This window comes from Macaca thibetana, chromosome 12 (genome assembly GCF_024542745.1).
Source record: "Macaca thibetana thibetana isolate TM-01 chromosome 12, ASM2454274v1, whole genome shotgun sequence".
Taxonomy (NCBI): Eukaryota; Metazoa; Chordata; class Mammalia; order Primates; family Cercopithecidae; genus Macaca; species Macaca thibetana.
This window is the reverse complement of record NC_065589.1, coordinates 98,983,544-99,008,602: the sequence shown is the minus strand read 5'-3', so window position 1 is coordinate 99,008,602 and position 25,059 is coordinate 98,983,544. Positions and strand designations below refer to the sequence as shown.

Sequence of the window (25,059 nt, the reverse complement as noted above, 5' to 3'; positions counted from 1 at the left end):
TCCCATGGACATTCAAAGAAAGGAGGTAGCACATGTGTTTGAAAGGCCTGTGAAAGTGGGTGAGATGACTCTTGGAAGATAGGTTGAGCTTTGACAATAAGGAGGAGGGAGGGGCACTGGGTGGTGACATATGAGCTATCTTCAGGGAACACCGACTAATCTAGGCTACAGTGCAGGATATACATGTTTAAGGATTGAAGTAAGGCTAGGAAGGTAGCTGAAACCATACCAGGATGGTCAGAACACTGAGGCTGTACTTAATGTGATAAGATCAGAAGAGAAGGTGAGATACATGGGATCATCTTTAGGAGTGTTTTTAGTCAGCCCCACAAAGACCTAAAGATAAACTCAACAAGAAAGAATAAAAGCTCCCATAGGATACTTGAAGGTGAAGAACGAGTAAGAGGAAATGACGGGATCAAAAACATACACCAGGGTAGCTGGAATAATTGTGACTGGCAGCACAGGTAGATATCAGAATGATGAGGAATAAAAAGTGTTTTCAATATACCTTTGTAACAAATCTGCATATGTAACCTCCTGAACCTATAATAAAAGTGAAAAAAAATACAGGTAGAAAACAAAGTGTATTTAAAAAGTACAATTATTATGCTTATGGTTTTTATAATAAACATTTCAGAAAGTGTCACTAAGTAAAATCCCCTTGGGGGTGGGGATTTTAAGTCTGCATTTTAAAAGCTCAGAAACCCTAGTCTCCAAGGTCTCTTCTAGTTCTAACTTCTTTAGAATGACTTTATTTTACAGATGAGTAAAGTAAGGCTGAAAGAGGTGACATGGCCAGTCAGTGGCAGAGCTGGAACTAGACCCTGAGCCTTATAAATTCCAGGACAGTGTTCATTGCATGGCAGCATATATCTGATGGTTTCCATTTCAGAAATGTAACAATTTAGCCAAGGAGAGAGATAGCTGGAAAACCTCGCTAGTTGGATCCAGATATTCATATTAATTCCCTGTTGTACTGCTTTCTGTCAGAGACTCCTGTTCTGATAGGCATTGCAGGAAACAGGAATATTAAAACAGGCAGGCCTTCCCCCATAGTCTTTTATTGGGGAAATATTATTTTGACCATACCACACTCCAAATCATGACCAGTATACAACTATAGGAACTCAAAACCAAGTATAGCAACTACATCCTAAGATCTCCCATCAACCCTAAATCTCATATACATTTATAGGCTTTCAAAATTAAGGTCTGTTTCCAATTTCCTATTTGTCTATTAATGTTGATCTTTTCTATTAATTAATTTATTTTCCTGGGTCTTTTCCAAGTGCACATTTCTCAAACTTTGAGGACAGTTTATGAAAATGACAGAGCACTTTCCCTCAGTGATGTTTTCATACTTATAATTTTGGAGAACAATTTCTTGAGAGATGTTTTGGGAGCTGTATTCCAGAACTCATTATCCTCATGGTCTTCCCTGGTAGGATGGACAGATGATCTTGCCTTAAGAGTTGCAATGAATCTTCTGGTTTCAGTAGAAAATATTACTCCACTTACAGAAGCTGCAGGAGTAGACTTTAAGCCCAGGGATGGCATGCCTGGGAGTGATCCTAGAAAAAAGAACGATTCTCACAGGACACATTGAGGAATGAGAGTGAGTTGTTACCAGTTATTTGCAGCTGGTGAATGTTTTGAGCATTTGGGAGGGAAGGGTATCAGCCTAGTTAACAAGCCTTTCCTGAGAAAGGAAAAGATAGCTTCACAGGTACTGAATGGGAACCTCGCCCTTGTTAGGTTATCAATAAAAGCTGGGCCAGGGTAGCGCTCCCACCAGGAGTGCTGCAGACTCCTCTTCTGTGGGGCTGTTTCAAAAGTTCTACTCTTCACCTACAAAGTGCCTTCCGGTCAGTTATACCATGGCCCTGTCATGGCAGCCAAGTGACTATAGTGCAGCGTGATACATGCTTTGCAACTGATGGAATGAGTACAGATGCCATGAAGCAACAGGAAGGAAAGAGAAGAGTTATAGAGTTGGGATTTAACCAGGTGGAGAAAGGGTTTGATTTTGTCTACATGGGGAGGAAGAAAGCAATTTAAGCAACAAATAACACAAGACATGGAGGTGGGTAAGGGCACAGATGTATTCCGGAAATGGCAAAGATAACTGGAATTCATGAGGAGCTAGTCTGGGGTGAGATTCTGAAGAACCTCCCCCGCTATAAAGGAAATTAAGTTCATCCTGCAGAAAATCTGACACAAATACTTAATATTGTTATACTATTATGATTATCTTCTTGGACGTTGTAGGTTTAGAAGGAACACTGACGATAGCAAGTAGATGAACTCAGTGTCAAGGTATCCAGAGTCTGGGAGGCTAATCTGAAGCTTCTGTAGGAGTCAAGGGCCCAGAAGAAAAGGGCAAGAACTGGAAAAGAGGCAACAGAATCAGAATGAGGCATGCGATCAAGAAAGAGTAAGATCTTAGTCACCTGTTCGCTATGGGACAGTAGAGAAGAGAACGAGGCAAGAACAACTTTTGTCATCTGTTTTTTTCCTTCTTGGAATTATTTCCGTGGGATACATTCCCTGGTGAAATGACTGAGTCAAACAAAAGGTAGAGTAATACAGTTCAGGAAAAATAATGTACATCATCACCACCATACATGCAGAGGTTGCCCCACAAGTGGGCTAGTCTTAGTTACAAGTCTTTACTTTTATTGTTTTGTTCAAAGCAACTGCTCGCTCATAATTTTTTTTTTTTGTATTTACATATATTTCATTACTGGTAAAATTAGAGAGTCTTCTCCCCTAAAAGTTGATTTAGTATTTCTTCTGATATTATCATCTCTTTTGTTTATTAGCTGTGTGACCTCAGGCAAGTTATTCAACTAAAGCCTAGTGTCCTCACCCATACATAGGGGAGAGTAATTATACTTATTGAGGGGATTGCTGTGATATAAAATGAGATACCACAGTAAAAGCCTAGCCCTGGCTTGGTACGGAGTAAGAATTTAGTAGATTACTGTACTTATAATAATGTGTTGATGCTACTGCAAACCTTTACTTATAAATGTATAATTTGTTGTTTTATCATATAAACATTATTTATTTTATTCAATTAACTGATTTCACTAAGAAAAAATACTCTGTTTTTGAGCTGGGATAAGTGTATTAGTAAATTTTGTATTAGTAATGTTTGTTGGTTCTTAAATGTATATACAAGTTTTATTTCTGCTTCTCCATTTCTGCCTAGTCGTTTTTCTTTTTTTTTTCACTTTCATATTTTAAATCTGTATGGTACTCTTTGAAAAGTTCTCACTTCATACATGTTCTGAATTTGGTAGGACATGTTTTCCTTTGTGATTCCTTTGCTAGTTTGCCCTTTCATTTATTTATTTTGTTTGGATTTTAGAACCACTTTGTGAGGATATGTAAAGTAATATTCTGGCACCCTAACTGGAGCCTTGTTACCTTCATAAATTATCTTAAGGGATACCATCATTTCTATTTAGCATGTATTCTTTTTCTGTCAGGAGCTTATACGCCTACCTTTAATTGAATCTTCCTTACTTCTCCCATTATGTTTTGTTGATTTCTTTATTTCAGCAAAGGATTGGGAGACAGAAGACTTCAGTTTGAATTTCAGATTCTTGAAAACCGACTTTCTCAATCATGTTCTCGGGAAAGTAACTACGTGTCCATTTCTAAGAATCATGTGAAGGTGGCTCTGTCTACTGAGAATCTACTTCAAGTCCATGCTACTAAAATGGAGCTAATATGCGTCATTTCCTCAGCTATAATTTGGGGAGGTTAATACTTGTTAAATCACTAGACTGCTATAAGGTTTGCCCATAAACATTGTAAATAATGTATTCAAAATTATTAAAATGTTACAATATAAACAAGAGTGTGATATAATAAAATGTAATTATATAAATATTTTTGTTTTCTAATGAGCCAGTAAGATTCCAGAGGGGAGGAACCATGTCTTCATCTCTTGGTATCCACAATACTTTACGTGGTGCTAGACCATAGCAGGAACTCAGTAAGTAATTATATGTTAGGAAATGAATAATGATAAAAAAAATCATAAGGAAAAGGAAAAGGTTTAGGGAATGGTATGGTCTGGAGAAAAATCAGTTTATTCAATCTGACTAGTACATTAACTTCATCTCAATATATTTTTGTTGTTGTTGTTGTTTTGAGACAACAAGGTCCCTCTCTGCCGCTGTGCCTGGCCTAATCTTCTTATAATTCAGCATTTATCAATACATTAGTAACTTTCCTTTTGCTAGGCTCTCCTTGTGACAAAATTTTAGAACTTTATATTAGGGTGATGTATGTTATTTGTGTCCTAGAACCTTTCTAGTATTTCCCCCTTAGTATAGTTGCTCTGCTGAAAATGAGACAGGAGCTGGGAGCTTAGTGAAGGAGAAGATGGAAGTGGAGGGAAATGTTATATAATTATCCAACATTTGACTCCAGAGCCAAGAACCAGAAATATGCCAAGATCATAGTAATAACCATTGTCATACCAGATACTAACCAGAAGCTTTCCATATACTGTTTTTAACCTCAAATTAAAGGTGAAACAGAAAGACTTCTGTCTGCGAAAACCATAGTTCAGGTTTTTGGTTTCCTTGTAACCTTTCTGGCTGCCCTAATGTCTAAAGCTAAAACTCCTTTTCCCACCATGTCTGCAGCATGGAAAGAAGAACGCTTGTTTAAGGCTTTGGCAGTTCACAGAAAAGAATATTTTGTTTAGAATTACCATTTGTGGGAAACTATTAAGTATACAAACACATTCCACTTATTTGATATCTTAAGCATTTTGTTCTTTTTTTTTTTTTTTAAATAATCTCAAGGGCTAACAATGTGACCTTATCATGAGAACTGGCCAAAACTCAAATATTTGCATTGAGGAGCTTCTAGGCTTTTTGGTTCATTTGTAATATGGAGTCTGATGCAGATGCTTTATGTAGCAGAATGACCTTTCCAATTTTCTGAATAAAAACAAAATGAACTTTTAAAGTATAGGATCATTCATGTCTCCTATGGATCCAAAATGCATTAAAAACTCATTCCATGTACAAACTCTGGAGGCAAGTCCACGAATCCTATAATAAAATCTGCATAGTAGTTTAGAAAGCACTTTCCCTCAAATTATCTAATTGTGCTGAAATCCTCATTATAACTCACTGAAGCTGATAGGGCAGGTGATTTTATTATTATTTCCCTTTCCCATCTCCTCCTTTTTATTGCACAGATGGATGAACATGGGTTAACTTAGAAAGCTTCAAGAGACCCAGTCCCAAGCCTGGTTTGCTGAGTTCAATTCCCACAGATCAGTTTCTCAATCCAGGCACTACTGACATTTTAGGTTGGATAACTGTTTGCCATGGGGGCTGTCTGGTATACCACAGAATGTTTAGCAGCACCTCTGGCCTCTACCTACTAGATGCCAGGAGCACCACCCCACTGCGCAACAGTTGTGACAGCCAAAAATGTCTCAGACATTGCCAAATGTCCCTGGAAGTAGAGGTGGGAATCTCTGGTTGAAAACCACTAAAAGCTTTTCAAAATGCCAAGTCACCTGTAAGTGATAAGTAACTCCATTTCTACAGAGACTACCTCCACTTCATATCTGCTGTGCTTTCCAGGACATAGTTGCTAGATGTGTCTACAGATACCAGCTGGGTTGTTTCCAGCAAGAGTATTACAGGCAATGAAATAGCTGTCCCTTATCCACAGGGGATGAATTGCAAGACCTCTATTGCGTGCCTGAAACTGTAGGTAGTACTGAACCCTATGTGTACTATGTTTTTTTCCCCTACACATTTCACATGAGTGGCCAGGAATTTCTCACCATTATCAACTCCTGCTTTCTTACCTGTAAAACAGATGATTTTGTGAATTTCCTTGTAGAGCACAGGCTGAGCATTTGCCTTTGAGGTAGACTGATTGGGTGGTTTCTGGCGAGTGACTTAACCTCCCTGTGCCTTACTTTTTTCAGCTGTAAATGGTAATTCCAACAGTGCCTAATTCACAGGGCTATTGTGAAGACTATGCGTAAAGGGCTGAGAACAGTGTCTAGCACATGCTATGTGCTTAAGAAATGTCAGTTCTATCATTTTTAAGGAATGTTCTTGTAAGTGATGAACAAAGCACTGGAGTGGGACTACAAGTTTCAAATGTCACAAAACATGTCTACTTCATTCACCACCATTGCATCCTAAATGTCGAACAGTGCCTGGCGCAAAGAACGTACTTTAAAAACATTTATTGAAAAAATATAGCAGTGACTAGGGCTGAGGAAAACTGACTCCCAGGTTCCACTCCAAACCCTGCCACTATCTACTGCCCATCTCACCCACCTTGGAAAAGTCACTGATTCTAGATCTCTCATCTCCTGTAGAATGAAGAGATGATGCAAAAGACCTATAAAGTGTAGTGCTATAAATTATAACGGACACTCTTAATTCTACTATTCTTTTTAGGAAAAGGATTACAAAAACTTTGTAACAACATAATTTTTGCTTAAAAACAATCAACAGTATAGAGACTCTACAAAGTTGCTGAATTACAGTTTTCAAAAGAAATTTAGTGATGAATGTTTCATCAAAAAGGGCAGTAAAACTTGGCACTAATGCCATCTCTCAGTGGTGTGCTACTTTTCCCCCAAGAGCTCTTTAGAGAGGGAAAGAAAACAAAGCTGCAGAGTAATCAGTGGTCCTGGTTTTCCAAGCCTTTCTTGGTTTTCCAATCCTTCTGGCTTGTATGTATAAGAGAAAAGCTTGACTCACTTATAGGCAATGTAATCAACGTGACTTAAGCTTTCAGAGTCTGCTTCTCTACCTATAAAATGGGATAGGGTAATACCTACCCTCAATGGGAGTATCATGAGCATTACATAAAATAATCACACAAATGGCCAAGAAAGCACATTTTCAATTAATGGAAGTTATTACTAGCATAATAATTGCAATTATTTACAAGAGAACCATATCCTTACAAATGTTAACAGTGTTAAGAGCAATTGTTCTGGCTGGGTATCACATAGTATATATAATTTTTTTTTTTTTTTTTTGAGACAGAGTCTCACTCTGTTGCCCAGGCTGCAGTGCAATGGAATGATCTTGGCTCACTGCAACCTCTGCCTCCCAGGTTCAAGTGATTCTCCAGCCTCAGCCTCCTGAGTAGCTGGGATTACCCACGTGCACTACCTGGCTAATTTTTGTATTTTTAATAGAGATGGGGTTTCACCATGTTGGCCAGGCTGGTCTTGAACTCCTGACCTCAGGTGATCCACCCACCTTGGCCTCCCAAGGTGCCAGGATTACAGGTGTGAGCCACTGCACCCGGCCAGAAATGCTAATGTAGTACCCAAAGAGATCTCAGACAAAGAAATGCATGCCAGCTAGGTAATTCTTTTTGTGGAAGCACTAGATAAGAGACTAGGAGTGCTGAATGGTGAGTTGGGGAAAAATTAATGTTTAAAGTTAGAGAAACAGTTGGGTCAGAAAAAAAGAACATGAAAAAGCAGTATAGCTCAGTGGCTAAAGCACTGCCTAGCTGAGTGGCCTATTTGTTTTTCCACCTGGGAAACAATGGAGATAGCAATACTGAACAGGATTGTTATAAAGGGTTAGAGAGTTAATATTCATGAACAGCTTAGAACAACACATGGAATACAGTAAATGCTATCTAAGAATCTGTTACATAAGCTAGAGGGGTGACAATAATGGCTGAAGTGACACAGAATGGCCTGTTAGGAAGCCTTTGTTGTAGAGACCAGCAAAACGGCCTTCTAAGGGCACAACCTGGAAAGCTACCAGCTCTTTCATCCATTCCACACCCGGGCTCCTTCTCTGTGCAAGGTGAAGTGCCGTGGTCGTGAAGAGTCAATACACATTTGAAATGGTAGAGATGAACCAGTGGCTGAGGCAGAAGAAAATCTCTGTTGCTACTAGGAGTAACAGAAGCACGTGTATAGACAATATGCTATCCCTTCCTGTGGGCTTTCACAGTACTCCCTGTGTATTTCACAGCATCCCAGTTAGACAGAGATCCCAGAAGGGGAAACTGAGCGCTGTTCACTGTGGAATGCCCCCTCCACAGTGCTCAGTAAGTATGTGTGGAAGCGAAGCCAAAGTGAACAATAATTAGTCACCTGTAATTACTGAGCACTAAGTACTTGGACCCCTAACTGCTCCACATCCTGTTTTCAACCCTCCGTATTGCTCTAAATAGCTCAAGGTCAATGTGTGGGAGAGGAGAGATGTAATCCCAAAACTTAGGCTTTTGAGTAAAAACCGAGTCTTCTTTGTAGTGGTGGCCTGAAAGTACCCAGTGGTAAAACCAGCTAAGAAGCTTTCTGATGGGGGGAATTTCCTCCAGCATTGTTTCTCAGTCCATCCACAAACACCTCAAAGCTGGTACAAACAAAACTGAACTTCTCAGCTTTGCAAATGAGGTGATCTTTTCTTTCCTTCCTTCTCTACAGCCACCCATCTATCAAATTCTCTTCTTTGCTTTCCTTGAGAATATCCCTCTCATAGAGCCCTCTCACTGATTTCTCTGCCAGCACCTTATAGGATCACACTGGGATTACTACCAGAGGGTCTTACTGTGATTCTGTCTACACATCATTGCAAGACACAGCTTCCTAAAATCCAGGTTTCATCATATTTCTTCCCTGTTCAAGATCTAGGCTCCCTATTCCTTACCTTTGCCCAGTCTACTCTGGTTATCAAGCTCCTTCACATGTGGGCCCTGCCCTACCCGTGTAATGCACATACCAACATCCTTATTAAGGTCTGCATGTAGAATCTCCTGTTCTGTTTAATGACCTCACAGCACTCATCACTGAAGTTTTTCTCTCATTTAATCACCTTTTCCAAAATGTTGACTTCTTGTGCTTTCCCCATGTGGTTTCCCCTTTTGGAATAACTTAATCTTTCTTTTCTGGCTATTCAAGTACCAGCCCTTCAATTAACACTCAAAACCACCTGTGTGGCTTAGATAACTGTATAATTGTATTACCTTGTGTTTCATCCTCTGTTGCCTATGTGTAGGCACAAGTGTTCCCTTCTCAAAAAAAAAAAATGATAAATTTCTTGAGAGCAGGGAGTTTGCATTATTTTTACTTATTTGTCCAATAAATATTCACTGAGCTCCATCATTGTGTCAAGCACTGCACTGGGCTTTGGGGTACAATGATGAACACGACAGATACAGTCCCTGTCCTCATAGCATTTACATTCCAGTGTGTATGGGCCATGTGTGCTTATGTGCATATGCATGAAAGAGTTGAAAAAATTTATACATATATAAATTTATAACTGAGATAAGTACCATGAAGACAAAGTATGGGGTGCTGAGAAATCATGACAAAGCTTCACAGCAAAATAAAATGCCCCTGAGCTGAGATCAAAAGGATGAAATAGAAATGAACAGGCAAACGTCCAAAGGTCTGAAGAAACCTGGTGTCTTAGGGGAACTGGGAAAAGGTCAGTATCCACAGCTGCAGAGGGCAGACAATGAGCCATATGAGACAAGGCTACTGAGATGCACGCTGGGTATAGTTCCTGACACTACTAGAATCAAGAAGCACTTGCTAAGTGAAAGTAAACTTTAGATGTTCCTTAGGAGTTATAATGCACAATGGCTTGTTACTTCTGAAATATTGTTGCTTGTACATTTGATTTTTCAAATAATGCTGAACACCCAAAGCTTAAAAAACATGAATACTGGTATAACTTGTATGCTTATGAATCCTCATTTTACTGACCCAAATGTGACCAGTGAGGATGCAGGGTGAAGGAAATGGCTCTTTGAAAAGGCTCCATGTGCCATTAATAAAAAGAGGATCTGCTGCTATCAGCTTCTGATTTTTCTCTTTCTCAAGTTCAATAAACAAGGCACGAACCAATGACAACTATGACATGGACTACAGTCCATTCCATATTACAAGTTAGATGCCAAAATGCTTTACATAGGCCACCTAACAGATGTTAATGTATTTCAGCCAATACCCATGTGAGCAGGATTCAAACCAGTGACCCCAGAGGTGAGAGGTTATATATATCCAATTACAAATTCCCACTTTCTTTAAGTGTTAAGATGCCTAAAGTAATATATTTTTTTAACATCAAGATGCATTGTACAAACTATATTTGATCAAAGAGATGACTTCACATTCTCAACTTAAATCAAAGAATGCTTACTTATGTATTTTTTAAATTGAATCAGACTTTAATGCCATCGTATAATCTTTTGGTTAACAGTGCTTATCTTGATTATTCTAACAAAGGGAAACATGGAAATTAATACTTACGTTGTAGAGCTTATATCATCTATAAAAATACACATTAGAAAATTCAACAGAGGTACCTGGGACATCTGTGAAGGTTTCTCCAAGGATAGACACGTGGAAATTGAGTCCTAAGTCTTTAAGATGCATTAATACCTTAAAAAAGCTTTCTGGATCTTTATCATGCTCCCTGGAAATAAACACACGAAATATAACTTGTGTTACCTCAGGGCATGTGTTAGGAAAAGTGGTTTCACTTCCTACAGTATCAATTTTTTTCATGGTCTATTGCTGGTTGGGGAGCCTCTGGTATCCAAGCAGAGATTTCTTCCTATAACCTCACACTATAGCATCAGCAGTGTTTTCATGTCCACAAACTTGTCTCTTATGATCAGAACCCAGACCTATTGAAGTTTTAAGGATCTGCAGCCTTAAAGGAGAAATCTGCCTTTTCACATCTTAAGGCTAGACTACAGAAAGTATAGTGTATTTACTTTTCCCTAAAATGGTTAATTTTCTACTTAACAAAGGTTAAAAATAAACTTTTTTTTTTTAATTTAAGAAAAGACCAATCTTCAAAGGCTGACTCTCCAATGATCATAAGAATGTACCAACGATGCTTTTCATTTCCATAGGTCTGAATACCTTCCTCTCACATTTACTGAGCTCCTTTGTGCCCACAAGGAACGCACAATTTAGGGAGATTAGAGACCCTCTCACTAATCTCTCATTTTAAATAATTGAATGGAGAATTATAAATACATCAAAAGGAGGTAGGTCTGGGTCTATGTCTGCTGAGTATTAACTTAGGAGTGGAGTTATGCACATACAAAAGAATAGTAATAAAGATAATTCATTTAGTAGAGGCTTTGGAACACATGGATTGTTTTTTGTTTAGCTTGTCAGTCTTCTTTGTAAATGACAAAATGAGAGGCTAAAGGACACTAAAATTTAAAAAAATTCTACAATTCAACAAATAACATCAAAATGAAGTGAGTTTTTTTTTTTCTTAACATCCTAAGGTGTGAATATTTCAGTATTTCTTGCATTTAATTACACTGTTTTAAATTATCTTATTTCAGACAGATGTGGACCAGATGTCTTCAAAATATTTGGTTTTTATTTATAATTCAGAATTTTAACTTCTTTTTTACATTATGGAAAAATAGTTATGTATCAGCAATTGAATTTCCCGTTTACTAATTATGTAAAATAAATCTGTAAATTGATCAAACTGCTATATGAAATATGAAAATTACATCATTCAGGAAATCTCAGGAAAATGACATCTGCAACCCTAAATGTGTTAATTCACAATTCAGTCAATATTTTCAGTATCATGAATTAAAACAAATGTATCTTCTAATTAACATTTTAAAACAGCATTTATAATCTTATGAAATTATAATATCTTATACAATTAGAGTTCTATAGCCATTTAAGTTCTATATCTCTCAGTTTGATTTAGTTCAAATAATAAAGAATGCAATGGTAAAATGTTCATTGCTTTATAAGATGATGTGTTTTACATACATGTACCATTGGGAAGTTTCTGGATAGTTCTCATAGATACTACTGCTATGGGCAAGAACAAAGACTCAAAACAGTCTGAAAGTAAAGAATATGCCATATGCCATCTTCAACCATATCAATCAAATAGCTGCCACCTACCTAATCTATAAAATGTTCTTTTAGTCTGATTCTCTAGGAAATACTTAGATGAAAAGATTGGAAATAACATATCTTAAAGCGGGAGTATCACCATAGGGAAATCTAGCCATTCAGTTCTCTAAATTTTTCATTTTGAGTTCCAAAATTTTGGCTACGGATACCTAAGAGACCTTATATTCTAAATATGGCTGGGTTTTTTATTTTTATTTTTTGATATTAAAGTAAAAGTAGACGAGGTTTGGAGTTGGGAGGAGGTTTAATCGGGTAGAGCTGTAGTTCTTAAAAGATTCCAGTGTGAATATTTTCAAAGCAGCAGGCTTTATAAACCTCAATTTTCAGTGTTTTTATACAAGATAAATGTATTACAATCCTGCTGTATTCTTTAGCTATTTCCTATAGGTGGACAAAAGCTTTCATATTCAATAGTTACTTTGCATAAGAACACAAAAGAGATTTGTGTGAATCCCCTTTTTTTGTTTAAACTGTAATATACGACTGAATGTAAGGTGAGATTTTTTCATTCCCAACGTTATCCCTCAGAAAAAGAGGCATATTATACTAAAGTCCTTATAAAGTCTCTCATAATACCAGGCACTCTCTCAATTATTTTATTTTAAACAAAGTGCTGTTTAGGGAACATGGATTAGCCTGAAACAACTGATGAGAGTTTTGGATGGTTTTAGCAATCATTCACTCGATGGGACTGGTAAAAACAGAAACAAAGGAATTTAATATTGAGTTGGTAATTATTTTGGGAGACATGACCTAACAATTCTAAGTGCTGGATGTTGTCGAAAACAAGCATTTTAAAAATCACTAAAAAAGTAACAGATTTAAGTGGTTACTGGAGATAAGTAGTAAGTGCGTTTTTTTTTTTTTTTTCTTCTTCTTTTTTTTATAGTTGGGGAAAAGATTTCCATCATACAGTTTCACAAAGTCCTGCACCCCAAGCTACTTACACTCAATTCCAGATGACAGGTGGTAAAAACAGGCCAGTTGCCTGAAGAGGTGCCACCATTATGAGGTCAAGAATGCATGGAAGGGGGAATTGGACCAAAACTGCTTCATGAAATGTAAGGGTGGGAAAAGAGCAATACTTCTAAAAATTATTACTTACAGTATGCATTTAAAGTATTATTTATGTCTAAATTAGTAAATTACATACTATAAATATACAAATTTATTTCATCTATGTCATGCAAACTTTAATATAATCAATTTAGTTGAAAAAAAAATTGGGGTTTTCTTTTTAGAAAAACGAGAAATTGCCTAACATTCAATTATTAAAGATATACACACAAATATTTGGCTACAGCCATATATCAAGGCACAGATGATATTCAATGGCAGAGCTCAATATATTTTGTTTAGTAAAGAACTCATTCTAGCTATCCAATGGATCATCCAGAGATTTTACCCCAGAGCCTATGACATTAATGAACCCATTTAGCATAATATGTGAATTTGTCTTAAATTCCTTTCTAGAAAACTTAATGTGAAACTCTCATACATATGATTTTAGAATAAAGCATTCAATATGTAGAATGTGGGATTTAAAGGTAATATACTGAGTGCCTCTTTCTGCTAACATCTATCAATATTAAACATACGTACAATGGTATGCCCAATTCGCTACAATCATATTTGTAGATTTATGGGCTCCTAAACACTCTTATTCTCATCCACTGCTGGTAGGAATGTAAACTGAAACAATCTTTTAAAGGGTAATTTGATAATGTAAATAATAAGCCTCAAAATATACATGACTTTTCCCCAAGTCATTGCAATTTAGGAAAGTTATTCTATAAAATAATTAAAGATGTGCATAGAAATTCAGCTAGAGTATGTTCATAACAGCATTGTTTACAATAGCAACCATCTGTAAATGACCTAATGGAATGATAAGTAAATGTATTTTGACACACATATATGATGCAATACCATGCAGCCATTAAAAAAAATTGCATAAATATACTTCTTGAAGTAGAAAAATATTCAAGAAATACTGTAAAGTAAAAGGGAGATGACAGAGTGGCATGATCTGCGTGACGTGTTTTTCTAAGACAAATGAGTGTGTATGTCTAGGAAAGTTTGGGATAGGTATACCAAAAGTTATTGGAAATTATCTTTAGGGGTTGTTACGTTTTTTTTTTTTTTTTTTTTTTTTTGGCATGTTTTCTATTTTTTCTTTAATAAACATCTTTATAGAAATCATTTTAATGCTTTTAAGAAATTATCCATCTCTAATATTCCACCATAAAATTACTAGACTTTTTGCTTAGCCCTGTAACATTTTCAGTATTTACAGCAGCATAAATCCTCCTTTCCTATAATCCCTATACATTTGACAGCTGCCAATCAAGACAATTTAAGTCTTCACAAAATATTCCAGAGGATAAGTCAGAGTCCAAGCTTCCCAACAATTTTCATACTCTTGAGTAGGTAAGAATGAAACAGTCTGGCTGGGAATTCATTCCTCTGCACCACCACTATGGCAGAAGAGACCAGCGCAGAAATATTTCAAGCTTACTGGAAGCAGTAGATACAGCAAGAACAGCTTTTATTCCCAAATATTATTCAGAACATTTGAAAAGCATAAACTGTTTCCATGTGTTTTTTATTCCTATATCTGTTCTCTCTGTTGCTTTTCCAGTTTAGTTTCTTAGAGCTAAATTTCTTCTTATTCATCACTTAACATTCATTCAGTAAATATTTATTGAGGATTTCTAAGTTCTCCATACTTGTCACTTACACTGAACTGTTATCCTTTCCTATTTTTCCACATAACTTTATACATATTGAATACAGTCTCTTTAGTTTCTTCCCTTGCTTGGGCAGAACACTGGTTCTTTATGAATGCTATAGTGTTCCCAGGAGCATGTCACTCTGGCTTGAGAGCTCCATCAGGAAAGGATAAATGTTACTTGTTTTGTTTACAACTAAGGACCCAGCACCTAGCTAAATAGTGGTAGATACTACTTGTGTTCATCAATATCCACTCATTCTCTCTTTCAGAGCACACAGAAGACTCCATCTTCATCTTCTTCCAGTAGTATAAGGACATTGGACTACTTCTGGCCAATGGGTTGATGTATGCCACTTTCAGACAAAAGAATCTAAAAGCAGTTCTGGCTAGATATTTCTCTGCTGTGGTGGACCTTAAGATGTCTTGTGTTTAGAGGATTAATTTTAAAGAGTGATGCAGTCTGGGTGGCCACATGGGGGAGAGTTGCCCTGTAAAGCCACCTAAACATGCAGCAGACTTTGAGTAGGTGAGAGAAATGTACTTTCGTTGGGTTTAAGCAACTGAGATTTGGGGTGGGGGAGTGTCTTCATTACTGCAGCATAATGTGTCCTATCCTAACACATTATCTGTGGCATAAAATTAGCTCCTCTATAAATATTTGTTGAATAAATGAAGGTGTAGGAAAAGCGAGTTACATTTATAGAGCTCCTGTTACATTCCAGATTCCATGTTAAGCACCTGATCATAATCTTACTTCAGCCTCTCAACCAAGTGGTCATACAAATATAACTATTCCTTCATTTATGATCACACAGAAGAGACTCAGTCTGCATCTGAAATTACATCTAATCACTATGAAGTCATTTTCTTTTAGGCAGTTTTTGACTTTTTTTTCCTTCCCACATATAATCAGATGAAAAACAAGAGTTGGTGCCTTCAGCCCACAGTAACATTTCCAGATCATTAAATCATAAACATTCTTTAGTTTCTTGTTACTTGAGGTTCAAACTCATTGGATAATAGATGGCAACAAAGATATGGAGAAGCAATATGGAATTATGGTCTCTCCAACACAATGGTATCAAATTTCTTCACCTTTCTGATATTCTGCTAAACTTCATCTTTACCTCCCATTATGAAATAGCACTTCACCTCCAAATCCAGTGATGTGCTCCTTATTCAGAAACATGAGGCTTCTATTTACCACCCTGTGCTAACTGTTAGAATTACCCACTTCTCCACCATGCTTTCGAGGGCCACACACTCTTCACTCCTCTCTGCATGCCTGACACACCAGGGATCAGTTTTGCTTTCCCTCCACACCTGCAGCTTCTGCTTCCCACGTGCTGTGTCATAGTGCTTTGAACGTAATTCAGACAGTAGTCTCGTTAGCCACTGATTTCTCAACTTCTCTCTGTCTCTTTTGCTCTTGCTCGTTTTCTCTCTTTTGGCTACGACCAGTGCTTTCTTTAACCCTACAGGTGCTCCTCACCATCATTTACTTAGAGTTGACAAAGACCAACAATATCCATGTGGCTTTCTGCAAATGTTCACACTGCATTCCACCCTTTAACTTTGCTTTTTGAGGGAGGGTAGAAAGGACAGTTCAGAAAGAACCAGCTCTGCCTCTGTCTAGCAGCAGGCCGGTAAGACCAGCAGATACATTACATAACCATGTGCAACGTGCTTCTTCATCCTTAAAATGGGATAACAATAGCTACATTTAAAGAGTCTGTTGTGAGTAATGAAGAAATGTCTGGCACCCTGAAGAATACAATACGCTCTCATTCTCTCCATCTTTTGTATTTGTAGTTATTTTAACGGTATAAATTTTAATCAATTTATTCCAGGTCTACTCCCCTGAATCCAAAGATATTCAAGATGGTAAGATGTTTTATTTTCACTGCTTCAGGAAAGACATGGGATGGAGGAGAGGGGGAGGAAGCCCCTCAACCAAAAAAAGGAGCAGTCTTCTTAAGTGTTTACAGAACACCTAAAATCCCTTCAAACAGGTACAAATAAGTAGGCAAAACACTATGAGAGTGTAGCATGCACCCTCCTACACCGTGCCTCCACTCTGCTTCCAGGCAAGAAACACAAGGGACTGACGGACAGGAGCAGAGGAGAACAGAGCTCTGAGAGTCCCAGAGGCCATGCACTATGCTTCTAGAGAAAGAAGCACGACTCTAGAGAGTGAATGTTTGAGTCTATGTCACCAGGCAGACAGTACTGGAAACAGCCTCAAGAGATTCCTGAGCCATGGTGGGTATAAAAGTGGAAGTGTGGCTTCTGTGAGTGTCATGGAAGGATCACAGAGCTGTAGGCAGACAGACAGAAGCAAGGGATCCATTAGCAATGGCCCATGAGGAATGGGGATCGGGAAAATGGAAGACAGAGAATCTTGAACTGCTTGAGATTTCTATCATCATATTGAAATGGGCCATCATACAGAAATTAAGTTATCAAAAAATTAAATTCTATGTGTATCAGGGTTTCATGCCGTCTGTACATATTCATATTCTCAACTTTCTTTTTAATAGCAGGAGATGTGTCTGTCTTTCAAAATTCAAAGTCCATGAGCAATCTAAGATCTTCCATTTTGCTTTTTTCTCATATTCAGTTTGCTTCCTGAAGTCTGTGATCCTACTCTTACTCCACAATTCGCCATTCACATATTTGGCATCTTCAAAATACCCCTTTACCTGATAATACTTATTGACAAGAAAGTTTTCAATAATGTACTGTTTTTGGGTGACTTTTCACAGATCATTTCACCTTAGCTGTGTTCCTCTTTCCTCATCTCCTGGGTTTTCTCTATAGCTTTGCTATTCCCATTCTCATTTTCTTGGATGAAAGTGCTCTCTAATAACACCAATTCCCACCTTTGCCCTCCTTGATTCTCATGCTTGTTATGCTCTCTCCTACTTCTGACACCATTGACTGTAATCTGTTTGCTTAGAAATGATCTTTGCTTAGTTTTCAAATACTGCATTACAATGACAACCTAACGACCTTCTCCCCAGTTAAATCTTCCCACTCGTTCCATCCTGCAGGCCATGCAGTGAGAACCATCTTCAATAAATCATTTTTCCCACTAGGTCCACTCCACAACAGATTTCTTCTAAATCCCTCCACTGCTAAAAGCTTAGACTCCCCAGGTTGTTTCTTTTCAACAGGATTTCCAATCTCACTGGATATTGTATACAGTCATTTTTATTCAGCTGTCTAACTTGCCAATGAATTTCCTTTCTCTGCAACTCTGGCCAGTAAGCCTGTAGAAACCCATGCCTCAAAGAACTGGAGGGCCATGAAGTGTCTTAATTAAGACGAATGGAGTCTTCCCTACTCCTGGGATGTTACTTAGGCAGCAGTCACCATCCCACATAATTTAAAAACGGCACAATGTATGTAATTACTTCCTCTCAGACTGGGGAGACTCTATGAAACTAAACTCTCCTCTCTCCAGTTCATTACTAAGTCTTCCCATTTTCTGTAATCAAGTTTCTCCTTGTCAAATGTGGTAACCGGGGCTGTAAATTCAAACTGACTAATCATTCGGATTTTCTTTTGGATTTAACATTGTTTTCTTCCAAGAAACATGTAGGAAATACATTTAAAACTGCTTGCTAGTTACCCTGAGAGCTGTCCCAGTAGTCCAGTCCACCTCCTCTAGTTAGACATTCTCCCAAGGTCCAGTTTAAGAAACTCTTTGACGTTTGCAAGAATTGTTGTATCTCTACCTCTTGGATAGGAAGATGTATGATTCTTATTTCCTGCTTTACTCTGACAACCAGGGAGCTTACAACCATGTTCTAAAGCGCTCAATCTCAGCAACTATTACATGGAAATCATAGCACTGAAAAATACAGTAACAGAATTAAAAGAAAAAAAACAAAAAACAAAAAACAACCCTCACTGGATGGACTCAGTGGTAGAGAAAGGATTACAGAGGATAGAATTGGTGATCCTGAGAGTAATAGAATTTATACAATGTGAACAACAGAAAGAAAACAGACTTAAAAAAAAAAATAAAAGAACCAAACTTCAGGGACCTATGGGATAAAAACAGAAGATCCAACATATGTATTATCAGAGTACCAGAGGGGACTCTCTTAGTTTTAAGCTGCACGTGAATCTATAATTATTTAATAAATATTTCAATTATAACAAAATGCATGCCCATTGTAATAAAATCCAAATAATTGAGAAATAAATGAAGTAAGCACTCAAAGCTCTCACTCCTCACCCTGCCTGATTCCACTCCTCAAGTGTAACCACTACCAACTACTGTTTGGTAGGTAGGCTTCCAGACCTATTTCTATGCATATGCAAACATATAGATTTGTATAAGCCTATTTTTACAATACCTTCCTCATTTTATAAACGAGATCAATGTCAGTCATGTAAACTGCATTTTCACCAAATATATAACAGAAAATCTATCTACATCAGCACATATAGATATCTCATTTTAAAATAGTTCTAATACATCTCATAGTTTTTATATAAAGTAATTATCTTACTAACGGACACTTAAATTGTTTCCAATTTTTTGATGTTTCAAACAATACTAAAAGTGACATCTAGCTCTTTTTGTAACATTCAGATTTCTCTTTTCTGGAGTTTCTGTTTTTCCTGTTACCTAATAAATACAGTCATTCCAAATCTCTCAGCAAGGCCTCTTTCTTTCCATTCCTATCATGCTCATCCTCTTTTTGGAACGAATCCATTTTTTCTTTTTTTTTCAGCAAAACAAGGTGCTTTTTTAAAAAAAATTTAAGTTCAGGGGTACGTGTGCAGGATGTACAGGTTTGTCACATAGGTTAACGTGTGCCATGGTGTTCTGCTGCACAGATCATCCCATCGCTTAGGTATTAATCCCAGCATCCATTAGCTATTCTACCTGATGCTTTCCCTCCTCCCCTACCAACCATCTGACAGGCCTCACTGCGTGTTGTTTCCCCCCATGTGTCCATGTGTTCTCAATGTTCAGCTCCCACTTGTAAGTGAGAACATGCAACGTATGGTTTTCTGTTCCTGCCCTAGTTTGCTGAGGAAAATGGCCTCCAGCTCCATCTATGTCTGTGCAAAGGACATGATCTCTTGGAACTAACCCATTTTTAAAGTTTTACCTACTCATGTCTGTTACATTGTTAAGTTCCTCCAGGGCAGAGATCATGTTGTTGTTTAACCTCTGGTTCCCCTGTCTATCACATAGTCTAAAAAGTCAGCAAACTGAATTGACTCTAAATCTAGATTAACTCTCTGTGAATCTCATCTTTGTATTCCTTCCTCCTGTGTGTATTTTGCTATTTATGTAACCAGATGAATACAGAGAATCTTCACTTGATGTCAATCACAACTCATTTATAACACTTAAAAACTAAACTGCTGTCCCTAATCAACTTATCACCAACCTAGTCATTTCTTCTTTCATAAATAATTTAAGATTTGTTTGCTGAACCCCATTTTTATAGTACAATGTTTTCACCTCATACTTTACCATTGCTGAGCTTATGACTCCCTCTGCCAATCCAGCTTCCAAAAGACTGTTACATTATCCTTTCCAACATGATTTTCCTTTAATATATCTTAACTATACACTAACTAGAAACCATTAAAGCGAAATTAAGCTGCCCTATCCGACTTGAAGTATTTCCATCATTCTCATCCTCTCCCTCTGTGCTGTTTGCAACCCCATGCTCCTTTGCCCATAGTTCTTGTGTTTAAAACACATCCTCTTCTCTTCTCTGCCACTCCTTGTCCACTGCTTACTTTAAATTTTTTACTTGCAGTCATCCCTGAGAAATCCCATATTACTCTGATTTACTCCTGCACTAACATTCATATACTACTGATGATTTCATGAATGTGTTCTTGTATATTATTTCATATTTATTTGTATGCTGTCTCCTTATAATTAGTCTGAAAGCCCGACATATCAGAGAAACCCTTTGACTCCAGAAGTTGGCAGGTACTCAAAATACAGCTTTAGAATGAATGAATGAATGATGGCTGAATAGAGAGTTATATTTTTAAAACTTTGGTAGGATAGGTCTATGAAATGACATGAAGAACCATGTTTTTTTTTTTTTTTTTTTTTTAAATGGAGAATTAAACATGGTTTGGAATTACTAGATGCCGTTCATCAAAATGCATTTCAATTCTTAATAACAGGTTTTCATATTCGGTTGTGGATATTTTGTCATGTCTAGAAATGACAAGGTCTTCAATCAGATGGGAAAGAATCTTAAGTTGAGGAGAAAAACCCATTCCAAAACTTGTTTCTGATTTAAAAAATGTTAAAATAGAAATGGACAGAGTGATTAATAAGAAATCCCTCCAATGTAAAGAAAAATGCTGAAATTCTGTGTATTTCATGTTTTATGTCTTGTTTCTAGACCCATATGAGACTACTGTGTTTTTTGGCTGACACAGAGATCTCATAGAAGAGACAGTCTCCCTTACTCAGCAGCAACTGCTAAGTATACCAGATTGTTATGTCAATGATTGTGGACAAGGGTGAACACAATATGGAATGTCTGTTCTATAACGACCTGCAAAAATGACGTGTTCTTGTTGCTACATATGTTGTATTTTTTTTCATTTTATAAACAGAATTAATTATATATCTCCTCTCTTCCGTATTCTTACAAATGGGATAAATCTCTATTACTCTACTTAGTCCTTTTCATGATACTAAAAAGTTCAGTCCCAAATCTTGTTACCCCAGTTTTTTTGTGGCTCATTATTTCAGGTTATTAAGAACTAATCACGGCCGGGCGTGGTGGCTCACACCTGTAATCCCAGCACTTTGGGAGGCTGAGGCGGGTAGATCACAAGGTCAGGAGATTGAGACCATCCTGGCTAACACGGTGAAACCCCGTCTCTACTAAAAATACAAAAAATTAGCCGGATGTGGTGGTGGGCACTTGTAGTCCCAGCTACTCGGGAGGCTGAGACAGGAGAATGATGTGAACCTGGAAGGCGGAGCTTGCAGTGAGCTGAGATTGTGCCACTGCACTCCAGCCTGGGTGACAGAGCGAGCCTCCGTCTCCAAAAAAAAAAAAAAAAAATACTAATCACATTAAGTTCTGAAGGCAGACTAAACAGTTACATGCAAAAGAATAAGGGATTCTGAATATTCTAATAACATCACATGCTATAAATTAACTATACTGCTCGAGAAAAAGTTCTCCAGAATGAGAAGCCTCATGAAACAAAGAATTAATTAAATACACTTACTGCTAGTGAGTATCAGAACAATTTCTTTCTTTCTTTTTTTTTTTAGACAACGTTTCACTCTTGTTGCCCAGACTGGAGTGCAATGGCGTGATCTCAGCTCACTGCTACCTCTGCCTCCCAGGTTCAAGCAATTCTCCTGTCTCAGCCTCCCAATTATCTGGGATTACAGGCATGCACCACCACGCGCAGCTAATTTTTTTGTATTTTTAGTACAGACGGGGTTTCACCATGTTGGCGAGGCTGGTTTTGAAATCCTGACCACCTCAGGTGATCCACTTGCCTTGGCCTCTCAAAGTGCTGGGATTACAGGCATGAGCCACCGCACCCGGCCACCAGAACAATTTATTTACAGCAAAGAAAAGAAAAGATAACAGAGACTGGGTGTGGTGGCTCATGCCTGTAATCCCGGTACTTTAGGAGGCCAAGGCAGGTGGATTACTTGAGGTCATGAGTTCGAGATCAGCCTGGCCAACATGGTGAAACGCCCTCTCCTCTAAAAATACAAAAATTAGCTGGGCATGGTGTTACGCACCTGTAATCCCAGGTACTCAGGAGGCTGACGCAGAAGAATTGCTTGAACCTGGGTGGCGGAGGTTGCAGTGAGCTGAGACCACGCCACCGCACTCCAGCCTGTGGGACTGAGCAAGACTCTGTCTCAAAAAAAAAAAAAAAAAAAAGATAATAGAGAATAACCAATTACTTTAGATAGTGTATTTCATGAGAGATCATTTTAACAAAATTGGCTTGCTTTAGAGATGTATGTATGTAAATCCACAGGTAGAAAAGAAGCTATTCAAAACCAATAATAAATTCACATATGACTACAATTTTAAATGTACATTTTTAAATCAGAATAATTGAAGTAAAATAGCTTACATGAACAATAAAGCTTAGTTGAAAGGGGGTTCAAATCCTAGTTCTCATATTTAGTATCTGTACTCGAGGGCAAACTACCAAATCAGTCTGAGACTTAATTTCTTCATCTGTAGCAACCTAATAACATTCACTTCAAGGAACAGTTGAGGGGATTAAGTGAAATGATGTATGTGAAACAATTTGCAGTGCCAGGCAAACAGTAAATACACAATAAAGAAAGGCTGTTATTATTATTATTATCATAATTGTTATCATTTTATTCTTCATTTACTGAACTGGAAATTTAAGAATCTTCTAGGGAGTTTTATAGCCACGATAACTGGTTAAAGAGTAAAGTTTGCTATACTTTATAATCAGTTATCTATAATAAACTGAATGTGTCATTTTTGAGGTTTTAATGTTTACCTTGAATTATACATAGTGGCATCTAAAGTATCAAGAGTTACATATGCAAATTACATAGTGAGCACTCAGCAATTGGCCATTTTTATTTATAACACAGTTACAAATATGGTTTAAAGTAAAACTTTTATTTGTGTAAAAAGATACATGTATCCATAACTGAGTTTTTTTCCTCAGGACTGTACCTCTAATCTTGTCAAATGCCACCATTAATCCAGCCACCAAGCCACAATTAACGCAGTCACCCTCATATCAATCATCAATCCTTGACCCAACTGCTGATTGCCACCAAATATGTCTCTCTCTTCCTGATAAGGATGTTCATCATTCCTTCTCATGATGTTTATAACATTGTACCAAGTCACCTTCACAGAAAAGTAACAACTGAAATCAGGGGAGTAAACTGTTATTTTCCCTTCTCTTAGGAGTTATCTCCAAGCAACAAAAACTAGAAATAGAAGTACCAACATCAACTTTAAGAACAGTAAGGTATCAAAAACACTAAATCACACAAGAGGTGAAAAAGTTGACAAAGATAATAAAGACCAAATAGATGTGCAGGTGGAAGTGGACAGAGGATACCCTTAGATTTTCAGAGAAGGCCAGCAGATGGTTCTGTAAGGGGAAGGGTACTCCTTGAGTGCAAGACCAAAAATTCTTCCTTAGCAGAGAATCAACAGGGATTGCAGGTTGCTGGTGCTAAGAGTTTTCCTGTGCCTGTGATATGGACAGGAGGCAGGGAAATACTGGTAGAACAGGATGGTGTCCCTGGCAAGGGCTCCACCCTCAAGCCTGGACCTGTGGCCCAAAGTGAGAACTATCCCTGTTTTCCCACCTGAATGTTGCCTTTTGGTTCACCCTGCTCCCTATCCTGTGCCATAAGAACCCCAGACCCTAAACTCAGAGGACACACACACACAGAAGGGAGAAGTGTCTGAACATCAAGAGGAGAAGCAGCAGCTGGAAGTTGGAGACTATGGTCAGAGAAGAGTTTGGCTGGGGATGGTTGAACTCCAGGGGGAGATTACCTTCCTCCTCTACCCACTTTTCAGCTCCGTTCCCAGAGCCACTTCCACAACTCAAAAAAATCCTCCACATTTACCACCCTTTAATTCATTCATGTGACCTGATTCTTCCTGGACGCTGCACAAGAACTGGGTACCAAGAGGGCAGGGTGTAAAAGGTTGTCACCCTGACTGTCTACTGAGCTGGTTAACCTTAGCCATCTGTGGATGGCAAATGCTAAAAGTGCATTGATTGTAACACACGCCCTCTGGCTCTCTGGGGGTCACAGACACCTCCTCCTGGACAGCAGAGCTAAAAGAGCATTGCAACGTGCTTGGATGCTGCCGTGCGGCCTGCACAGAGCCTGCCTCCCCAAGAGAAGCAACCGGCTGGTTCCAGTGTTCATTCACTCCAGTTCCCACACCCCCTGGCTTCCATAAGGGACTGAGCACAGCGGCTGCGTAAACGAGCCAGCCCTGTGGCAAGTTCCGCGAAGGGGTCAAAGGAACTCTCCCATTTCACCTGTTTCAGTCTTGAGGAACAGAGCATGAAGTACTAAGGAAACAATCAGAAAGAGAAGCCATGTTTTGCAAGAAGTAATCATCATATTTTCCAGGAGGATTACACAAGTACATTGGCTGGTACAAGAAATAATTTTCTTCTGACTATGCAGTTCACTCATGCTCATGGAATAAAGTGGTACTGGAAGGTGAATTTCCCACATAAATCTTAAAAGTAACCTTTTAAAAGGCTTTAGAAACCAGAAGGGTTTAACTCAAATTTCATGACAATATATTTTCTTTTTTAAAAATGGAAACTGTATTATGCTTTCTAAATG

The 25,059-nt window shown here is 37.9% G+C and overlaps 1 protein-coding gene across 18 annotated transcripts in view; it reads right to left on the bottom strand.

Moving 5' to 3' along the window:
* GTDC1 (glycosyltransferase like domain containing 1) overlaps nt 1-25,059 on the bottom strand; it is a 388,620-nt gene that overhangs the window by 22,001 nt on the left and 341,560 nt on the right. For 15 of the 18 annotated variants that reach the window (XR_007718269.1, XM_050751726.1, XM_050751725.1 and 12 more), the window contains one exon: nt 10,357-10,466. The exons of the other annotated variants lie outside the window; for them this stretch is intronic. Coding sequence is in view for 14 of the 15 variants with exons in the window: in XM_050751726.1 (XP_050607683.1) it covers nt 10,357-10,466 (110 nt within the window). In the remaining variant the exon portion in view is untranslated. The remainder of the gene's footprint in view (nt 1-10,356; nt 10,467-25,059) is intronic. 18 annotated transcript variants of the gene reach the window in all.